This window comes from Octodon degus, unplaced genomic scaffold (genome assembly GCF_000260255.1).
Source record: "Octodon degus isolate 3935 unplaced genomic scaffold, OctDeg1.0 scaffold00019, whole genome shotgun sequence".
In the NCBI taxonomy this organism is placed as follows: Eukaryota; Metazoa; Chordata; class Mammalia; order Rodentia; family Octodontidae; genus Octodon; species Octodon degus.
Genome location: NW_004524595.1, coordinates 1065457 through 1076306, shown reverse-complemented (window position 1 = coordinate 1076306; position 10850 = coordinate 1065457). Strand labels below are relative to the sequence as shown.

The 10850-nt window shown below is 42.9% G+C and overlaps 1 protein-coding gene across 1 annotated transcript in view; it reads right to left on the bottom strand.

Moving 5' to 3' along the window:
- Window positions 1-10850, bottom strand: part of Capn13 (calpain 13) — a 107123-nt gene that overhangs the window by 55143 nt on the left and 41130 nt on the right. Inside the window, exons 3-4 of the mRNA XM_023711010.1 lie at window positions 3857-3926; window positions 2664-2779 (exon numbers count right to left, since the gene is read on the bottom strand). Of these exons, the coding sequence (XP_023566778.1) occupies window positions 2664-2779; window positions 3857-3926 (186 nt within the window). The remainder of the gene's footprint in view (window positions 1-2663; window positions 2780-3856; window positions 3927-10850) is intronic.

The window sequence follows — 10850 nt, the reverse complement described above, 5'->3', positions numbered from 1 at the left end:
TTGCTGTCCACGGGTGGGGCCGACACGACAGACCCAGGGATTGAATCTCCAGCCCCTGTGCCTGCTTGCAGGCGCTTTAATCTGCTGAGCTATTTGGCCAGCCCTGAAAGTTGGTTAAATTTTAAAGAAACAGCCCCAAATGCATATGAAAGAACAAATCAAAACTAAAATTTAAAATTAACAAAAATAAGATGTTTTGGCTCAAAACTCATAGATAAATATAAGAGCGCAGAAGAAAATTTATATTCTTAAAAGCTTTTGTTGGTAGAAATGGATAACAATCTTAACTATGGTTTCACAGATGAAAAAGAAAATGCTATCTTCAAATTAGAGAAGCAAAAAGAGAATCAATAAAACTTAAATTAATTATATAGAAAACAATACTTTAAAGGAAAAAGAAAAGAGTGAATAATAAAAACCAAAGACTGATTGGTTAGATAAAATAATACAGTAGATTAGTTGAATTGAAAAAATCTAGATTAAAAAATGGAAAAATAAAATATAGCACTGAGACCGAGAAAACAGATTTAGCCACAAATTACTAGGAATTAAAGGAATTTTCACAGAATCATTAGAACAACTCTATGGCTTGGTACCAAAAAATGTTTGTTTTTTTTGTAATAGTATAAATTTTAAGGATTCAGTAGAAATAAGTGGCCCAAGCAAATATATATCTACTGAATGCACTGAGGAGTTAAAGAAACCACATTTTAAAAGGAGGCAGGGCCCAGGGAAATAGCTCAGTTGTTCAAGCACCTGCCTGGCGAGCACAAGGGCCCAGGTTCGATCCCCGGTACTGCGTGCCTTGTCAGCCACCGAAACGAGGCATGGCGGTGCACACCTGTAATTCCAGCACTGGGAAGGCTGAGACAGGAGGAACCCTACAAGGCTAGTCTGTATAGTAAGACCCTGTACCAAATAAATAAATAAAAGATTAAAAAATATACATATTAAAAAGGAAAGAGGGCTAAATAATGTAACTATTGGCTGTGTTACTTTATTTCTACCTTGTCTAGTTTACTTTCAAAGAGCAGATAATCAATGATTAGCAAATTTTATTCAAATTATTTCACATTAAAAAGTAGGCTATAATCAGTTTGCTTTAAAAGCTAACACAAATATGATAAAAATAACAAACTAGAAAGTAATTTTACGTATGCAATAGGTATAAAAATTCTACTAAGATTTTCAGTAACTTGAATCTGACAGCATATCAAGAAAGTATATGATGAAAGTCACAGAAGGCAAGATTTCAACTCTTGCCATTGCTTTAAAATTGTGTCATTCTAATTAGTGTGACAAGGCAAAGGCGCAAAATAAGTTCTATGAATATTAAAGAAGAGACAGAAGTGCTGTTACTTGCAGATGGTGTCAGGTTATTAAAACAATGTGGATTCTACTAAAGGAAAAAATGAGAACTAATCGAAGAATTTAGTGAGGGTTGGCTGAAGTGCCTGCTTAGACAGAGCACAGAGGCCGGGCTGGGTCTAGTGAGGGTTGGCTGAAGTGCCTGCTTAGACAGAGCACAGAGGCCGGGCTGGGTCTAGTGAGGGTTGGCTGAAGTGCCTGCTTAGACAGAGCACAGAGGCCGGGCTGGGTCCCTGATGTGCCCACCGGCCCCACCCCCGGGATGCGCTGAGACAGTGACTGAGATCGGGTGTGGTGGCACGCACATGTAATCCCAGCACTTGGGAGGCTGAAAGCAGGAGGATCACTACGAGTCTGATCTGTGTAGTGAGACCCTGTAGACCCTGTACTAAATACTTTAAAAATAAATAAATAAATAAATAAATAAATAAATAAATAAGAATTTAGTAACTAGTGGCCAAACAGTGTGATATATGATACATTTATAAGTGTCTAAGTGTATATAAGTGTATAAGAAATTTAAAAAATAACAATATACTATAACTTCTTTCATTTCCAGCAACATAGCTGGAAATGAGAGAAAAAAAAAAAAAAAAAAAAAAACCAAGCACTTCACTCACATTGCTATAAAACTGAAACATAATTGAGAATAAATTTACCAAGAAAGGTATAGCACCAATATGTATGCATAAGTGTAACATTTTATTGAAGGCCATAAAATTAGCTCTGAATAAATGTAAAGAGATACCATGTTTCTGGAAAGGAATAATTAAAACAATAAAAATGTAATTTTTCCAAATTAATACATAAATTTAATGCAGCTCCATTCTACATCACAGGGGCTTTTCTTTTTAATTAGACAAAATGTTTTTAAAAGTCCCGTGGAGGTATAAATGCACAAGGACTATCAAGATGATTTGGGGAAACAAGTAATTAATAATAAAAGAAATCTCACCCGCCCCAATGTTGTGATTTCCTATAACACTCCTGTAGACAAAATAACGGGATGCATGGCACAGGAACAAATAGAGTTACAAACTCAATGATAGCTGCAGGGTTCTGGGTCAATGACTCTTCTTTTGTTAATTGTTCCTACCATGTCTTATTTAATGAAAACATTAACTCTCATCTTCCCTATAGGTGGTGAGGTCATAAGCCCAAATCCCATTTTGGTTATAGGCAGAGTAACACATGAGGGCGTTCCCGCAGCAGTCTCCCAGGCCGTGCAAATATTAGGCTTTCCTACAGACTCACAGAGGCCCCATCATGTAGGAGCATCCTAGCTGCTCATGTACCTGAAAATGGAAAATCCCTGCATACTGATGTGAAAAACTTTGCTCCATCAGGATCTTCTGCAGACTCCGAGGGTTCTGGGTCAAGGAGCCCAGCGCTGCGAGGAACCAGCAGTCCCCTGGGAGGAAACAAAGCCATGAGACACCAAATGGACACCCTGAAAGCCACACCCCTTGATCTCACATGTCCTGGCCAGCAATAACAGGACACTTCTTCTGAATATGGATTGAGTATCTCTTATCTGCAATACTTGGGATCAGAAGGGTTTCCAATTTTGATTTTTTTTTAAGATTTTTGGAATATTTGCATATACATAGTAAGCTATCTTGGGGATGGGGCCCCAAATCTAACTATGAAATTCACTTGTCTCATACACACCTTACAAACTTAATGTGAAGGTAATTTAAATAATATTTTTAGTGCACCTGAGTTTTGACAGTGACTTGCCAAATGAGGTCAGGTGTTGAATTTTCTACTTATGGCATCATGCAAGTGCTCAAAACTTTTCAGATTTTAGAGCATTTGGGTTTTATGTTTTTTTTTATTATTATTAAGGGTGCTTAGCTTACAATGAAATTTTGCTCTCTGGGAGAGGAGAACTGGATAACGAATTTTCTGTGGCCAGTTCCAAGCAACAGAGAGTAAAGGTGGTGGTAGTGGTAGTGGTAGTAGTGGGTGGTAGTGCACTGAGGGAACAGGGATGCCCTGGACAGGCTTTAGCAGAGCTGGGGCTCAACTTCTTCTCTGGTTCTTTTTTGTCAGAGCCTTAGAAAACTTTGTACATGTGGTAGTGGTACTTGGTACAGTTATGAAAACTACACCATAATTGTCTTTGTTCATCTGAATAAAGAGGGGTGCCTGTTGAGGCCACACAGGGTTTTCTCTTCTGTAAGATGTGTGGTCTTGAATTTCTCTTTGGATGTCACTGTGAATCCTTTTGAATAGGTTCATCTCCTCCCTGGGTCTGCTTCTCCTTCAACATCATTAATTCTTTGAATGCTTTCTCACATCAGGCACTACGCTTGGTATAGAAGTCCAAAGGCACCTCCAGCGGGGTCATTGCTCCAACCAGGGGAATTCTAGTAGGTGGATTCTGGCTGGTGGCCAGGTGACTTCTGCCAAGATGGCCCAAGGCCATGTGATTTCCCAGGTGAAGTCTAAGTCCAAGGGCTGAAGGAAGATGTTGAGTTCTTACCTGCTCTTCCTTGCTGGATGTCAAATCTACTTGCACCTTCCAGGATAAAGTGTGGGTCCCTTGATAAATCCTTAAAAAAGAAGAAGAAAACCTGTATCTTTCACTCCTTGGTGTCCTGGTATGTTAGCTACCGCATCATTCCCTTGTTCTTTGAGCAATAGATGTTACTTCTTAAATAGATGCTTACGGTTTTTTTTTTTAAATCTTTTAAAAAAGTCTTTATTTATTTGGTACAGGGTCTTACTATACAGTTCAGACTCATAGTGATCCTCCTGTCTCAGCCTCCCCAGCACTAGGATTACAGACGTGTGCCACCATGCCTGGTGTCAGTGGCTGGCATGGTGCACCCAGGGTTCAGGGGCTGACATGGTATGTAGTACAAGGGATCAAATCCAGGTCCTTGCACTTGCCAAGCAGGTGGCCAGATCACTGAGCTATCTCCCTAGCTCGATGCTTAAAGTTTTAATTAGAAAAATTCCCTTCATACTTCAGGGTTTACTGCTGTTTGGAAAACAACTGTCAAAGGGGTATGAAGGTAACTGATAGGACAGGCAATAAATGCACAAGCACACTACCTGAGGGGACAATATAAATGAGGACTCAAGCTTCTCTATCAAATAGCCCTTCTGGTCCCAACAAACAAACATGAATAGGATACTTTTATTAGATGATGCTTTTCTAAGCAGAATAAAGTATTCTAGTTTTTTTGTAATAAAGCTTTTCTTAGAAAAGAGTGTCCCTCAGAAAACCACATGGGCATTCTGAACTGTAGGCTCAGGTCCAGCCCTGTGCCACATAGAACAGAAGCTCAGATCTGTGCCCACTCCTGACTGAGCCTGGGAGACACCGTCCTTCCCCAGTCTCCCATTCATGTTCACCTGCCCACTTCAGAAAGGGGGTATCAAAGTATTCTACAGTGTAGGGGGGCAATTAGGGAACTCTTGGCATAAAAGAGGCAGGTGGGGAGGGTGCCAGGCACTTTGGGGGCACCCCTGGCTGAAGGTCCAGCTCCTACTCAGCACCCACAAGCCCTCTAGGTTTGTTCCCTACCAAGACCCCACAGGATTACCCTCAGAGGCTTCTCCTTGCAGCTTGAGATTGCCACTGTGTACATTCCCATGATTTGGTTAATGTTCCTCTATCATTTTTTCTTTCATTTTGACAAATAAATCCTCAGAGCAGGGCTGCACAGTGGGGACAGATTCATTGGCTCAACATCCACGAAATCACAGAGTTCTGTGCCTGTGGCTCCTGCCAGATCCTCAAACAAGCTCTATCCATCTGCACATGCATCGTCCCAGAACTGTCCTCTCGCTCACCTTCCTCTGGCTGGCTCAACAACTACACGACCCCATCAGGTACCAGGAGAGACACACCTTGGCTCTCTCAGGACAGGGAGAAGGGACTCTGCCAAAGCCAGGTCAGGCTGAACTTGAGAATCTCCCCTGGCGAGGGCAAGCAGGAAGAATGCCCCATGGGGCTTCTGCAGTATGCTTGGTTTTAAAATAACCTGGGTACATTTTAGTAAGAGGTAATTGTTGGGGCTGGGGAGATGGCTCAGTGGAATAAGCGCTTCCCTGGCAAGTGCAAGGGCCTGAGTTCAATCCCTGGTTCCACCTCCCCCCCCAAAAAAAGAGGTAATTGTCCCCTCTCTTCTCCTGGAAAAAAAGAAGCCACATGTCTCAAAGGAGGGCTGTTGTGAGGAGTGGGCTATGTACATTCTTTTTTACTGTCAGGAACTGAAGCAGATGGTGGAGGCCACAGAGGTCTCAGAGCAAGAGCAAAGACAATGATCCTCCTGACCCCTCCACCAGCCCTTCAGCCGCTGCTTGATTCACACAGCGCACATGCCTGGGAGAACTGCTGTGAAACCTGTCTTGGCCCTTCTTGGCGCTGGAGACACGGAGCAACTTCTTTTCCTTTGCTGACTCAGTTCCCTTACATGTAAAACGGGAACAAAAGGTAAGGCCAGCTGGGAGGCCGCCATGGAGGCACCCACGGCCCAGCACCAGGTGCTGGACTCCAGATTATTCGCTGCAGGCTACCCTCAGTCTCACGAGACAAGGCAGCCCTTCCATTCTGCACAGGAGAAAGGGCGCAAAGTACTTAGCATCGCATCTGGCTGAGTACATGTTCAATAAACATTGATTCTCTCCTCCTGTAATCTGCAAAATTAGAAAGGCTGCGCTCAGGGATAAACCCATAGTCTTTGCTGCATTCATTATTAAACAAGACAGAATAAAACCCCAAATTAAGCTGTCAATGCCTGGATATTAAAAAGAAAAGAGACAAAGGCCTCACAAAAAGAAGAGGAAGAAAGTGATGAAAAGAACAATTTGTGAATTATACAACAACTGAGAACAATAGCAAGATTAATAAAGAAAATATATTGTTCTACTTGGGATGGGGGATTTATGAAGACCCACCCTTTGACATAGAAACCCCAATAAAATGACAAAATGGTAGATAAACCCCAATAAAATTAGAAATAAAACTGGGTGGTAGATGTACAAAAATAAGTGAGATTCTCTGTTGATCAATCTTAAATACTAATAATGTTCTGACAGAAATTAACAGGACCAAAAAGGGTTCAAGTCAGTGAATGACCTGAAAGATTAATCATGTTGGGCTAGTATCTTCATGTTATCAAAAATATTGCACTAATAACCTGTAAAGATTTCTAGGTGCAATGTGTATGGTTTGCATGCTGAGTTCTCACAAGCTTTCCATGAAGGGGCAATTTCTAGGTGAGTTCCCATTTCAGAGTTAAGGAAAAAGAAGACTCCTGCTCCCTTCTAAGAAACCAGCCTAGCCTGATGGCCAAGCACGTGCACGCGCACGCGCGCACACACACCAGACAATGCAGAGATGGTTTCAAGACCTCTAATAATATGAAATGAGACTTATTTGGGCCAAGGGGGGAAAATGATATCCTTTCACTAAGTACTATGAAAGCAGTTGATAAATATGCATCAACTTTCTATGATTTGCCAAAATAATAGAAGTTACCATTAAAGAACAAAAATTTGCTAATTAGCAGCAGAAGCATTATTTTAATGTGATGAAAATTAATTGGCAACTATTTCGAACCTGAAATCAGCTGCCAGTATCAAGTGCACAGGGAAGCATTGGAATCTTTTGCAGCGAAGCAGCACCTGCGCCTGCTGCCCTCCACATGCCTGCCCCTTCCCCACCATGAGCTTCGGCACCATGATAAACCACCCAAAAGAGGGAGGAGAGTATTATGGATTATGTCCAGGCATCCCCACGAAGTCTCATGCAGTCGCTGGGGTGGCTTCTAGAGTTTGTGATGAATTCATGATCCACTGCGGGGATTATGGGTGAGTTCTACACCCACCCTGGGGCAGGCAATCTGCAGACAATATAAGGAAGGCAGAGAGGCTTGTGAGCTGCTCCTCCTCCCTTTGCTCTTTGCTGTTTTCTGCTGCCATGAACTGCTGCCCTCTGCTGTGTGTCACTCTTCCTGGGAGCCAGCCAAGTATGGACTGAAACCTCCATAAACTATGAACTAAATAAACCTTGCCTTCCTTGATTTTGGGTGTCAGGTATTTTGTCCCTTCCATGAGAGAAAAGTAATTGAGACAGAGAGGAATGGCTAGAAGTGATGTCCAGAAGCCCGTCCGTCAGCCAGGCCAATTTCCTGAGATGAGGCCCATCGAGAACTGCAGGTAATTGTGGCTGAGAGGTGGAAATGCCCCGGCCCTGGGCAGGTCCTCTGGGCAGACTGGGGCAATGGGAAGGCCAGTGTGATAAGATCCTAGGCATTCAAGCTGAACTTCACTGGATGGTGACTCAGAGTCACCTGGCAGCTTCACAGACATGGAGGCTCCTGCCTTCTGTGACTTTGAATCAGGAGGCAGTTAGTCAGAGGTAGAGTTCAGGGCTTCCATAGCTCCTCACGTAATTCTGAGGCCCAGCTAGGGCAAGCAAGGAGGTTCAGAGACCTTAAGTGTTCAGGCCTTTCTAGGAATTACAATACCTGGCCCCATACAGCTCTCTCTGCCCCTCTAGCCATGCCACCAGTGAATGTCTTCTTAGCTACAATGTTTACTGATTCTGTGAGATGGATTGGGCCTTTGAGGGCTCCTAAACATCCATCTTTACAGAAGGAAGCAGTGATGAATAATATTTTGTCAATCTAGGTGGCACAGGGAGTTACCTGCTAAGTACTACTCTTGGGTGTGTCTGTGAGGGCAGTTGGTGATGAGATTAGCATTTGGACGGGTGAACTTGGTAAAGTAGACACTTTTCTCAGTTATTATGGTTTGTGTCTAGTTGTCCCCCCAAAGCTTCATGCAATTATGGGACAGAATTCCAGAGTTTGAGATTAACTCATGATCCACTGGGATTATGTGTATCAGTACTTACCCCAGCCTGGGGGGGGGGATAGTCTGAATGCAATTTAAGAGAGACAGACTTCCTCTCTGTTACCATTGTTGCTGCTACTCCTCCATTTTGCTCTTGCTCTTTGCCACCACCGTGAACTGCTGCTCTCTGCCATGTGCCAGTCTGCCTTGGAGCCAGTCAAGTATGGACTGAAACATCCATTAACTATGAGCTGAATAAACCTTTTCTTCCTTCATGGGTGGTGGGTATTTGTTCCAGCAACGAGAGAAGAGTAACTGAGACATTGGTGTATGTAGGCCTCATTCGACCCACCAAGGACCCAACTAACCAAAAGGTGGAGGAAAGAATGTCCCGCCCCTTCTCTGCCTGACCAAGAAAGGTGAGACATCACACTCATCCAGTCCTCAGACTGGGAACTAGAGTGGCTCTCCTGGATCTCTGGCCCCTGACTTACACCATGGATTTTTCTGAGTCTCCAGTTTCATACTCCATCTGGTGGGACTCCAGCTCCACAACTGCATGAGCCGATTCTCATAATACATCCCTTCTAATAAGTGTATCACTACAGCATCTACACACACATATATAAAATCAAACATATACTCATACATTATATAAACACACTCAAAATATGCATAACCCATACTTGTGTAATGCACAGGAAGTCCCCCACCTATGAACACTCATGTTTCGATCCTTCACAGGTATGACTGAACTCACATTAGGAACACTGGGAGATGGGCCAATCTGCAGGAGGAGCTCACATGTTTGCCAGACATTGTCACAGTTTTGGTGCTGTGTATTTGCTGTACAGTATTTTTTGTGTGTGTGTGTGTGTGTGTTTGGTTCTTTTTGTGCTTTACATTGTATATTTGTGTCAAAGGTATTTAAGACTTACTGTGTTGGCCTTACAAATGAAGCTGTCTTACAAACGTGATTCCAGAATGGAACTTGTTCGTAAACTGTGGACTTACTGTATATAAAATAAGTGTCTCAATATATAGATATAAGGGGCTGGGGAGATAGCTCAGTAGAATAAGTGCTTGCCTGGCAAGAGCAAGGGCCTGAGTTTAATCCCTGGTTGTGCAAAAAAAAAATCTATATCTATATCTATATCTATATCTATATCTATATCTATATCTATATCTATATCTATATATATAGATAGATAGATAGATATAGATATAAAATCAATGAGCTATATGTGGTAGGACATACACAATGGGACCAAATATCAATAAGCACACTAGTAAATTATTGATAACAAATATATATATTTGATATTATTGGTTTTGTGTCTCTAAAGAAACCTGAATACAGAAGCCAGCATCATAAGTCAAACTAAGCCTAGTAACCTAGTTCTAAACCGTGGGGCCCTTTCTTCAGGCAAAGTGTGGGGTGATCTCTGTTACGTGAGGCATGTCAGTGGACCATGGAGTACAAGCATCCTAGCAGATCATCTCTCTGAAGTGGCGCCACACCAACCATTCTGTGACAGCATTTGCATCTCCCTGCTATCTCTTTGAAGGCTGCTTAGGAATGTCCCACACTGTCCTGGTCATGGATGAGGGAATACTGGGCCTAACGAACACCCTGCCATTCAACCTTATTGGATGGTGGCCAGAGTTCCGGCTGGGACAGGTGGCAATGCCACTTCCTTTCCTATTTTTCCTAAAGAGCTTTGACACATTGTCATCACTACTCTTTGGCTTGGTGGCAGAGTCACTCCTGATACCTTCTGCTATCTATTCTTGATGGATATCTCCTCTATCTGCCCTACATTCACAGCTGTGCTTTCTCACCTTTTCCTTTCCTGAAGAACCCATTAGATGCGGGGCAAATCATTTCCAGAGACTGATTCCATCAGAAGTTGCTCTTGCTTTGTGGGTGATGAGCACTGTCAAGGATGGATAGTCAGTGCTCTGGGAGGCCACACGATGGACCCTACAGGGGCTGCATGTGGAGTTCTGAGCACTCACCAGACAACATGAAGGTCTACCACCTCCTCCTCCGATTCTGTGCTGCCCAATATGGCAGCCACACGCCACTTGTGGCTACTTAAATTAAAAGAAAAACCCCAGTCTCTAGGTTACCACAGCCACATCTCAGGAGCTTAGGAGCTCTCATGACTAGTAGCTATGGTCGTGAGTGGCAAAGGAAGAACGGCTCTGTCATCACGGATTTATTATGTGGGATTAGCTTACACAGTTACATAAGCTGAAAGTTCCATGATATACAGCATGCAATTGGGAAACCCAGGAAGTTAGTGCACACCAGGAAGAGGCTGGAGAAGCAAGGGAGCCAGTGGGGAAGCTCCCAATTGAAGGGCCAAATAAAGTTTCATTTCAGTTCAGTCATTCAGGTGGAGAAGGGGAAGATTTTCCCCTCCTCCACCTTTTGTGCTCATTTATTCAGTGAGGATAATATCACAGGACCATGAGGGTAATGACGTGAAAACTTGAGCATAATGTGCTGAGCATAACACCTAACGCATGTGTACATTTGACGAATGGGATTTGTTATTCACAAAATAAAAATTCTTCTAAGAGGGGTCACTCTGAGTGCCACATTTGGGTAAGGCAAATACTACGCAGACAGCTGTTGTATAAGTGTAACCTGTAGCACT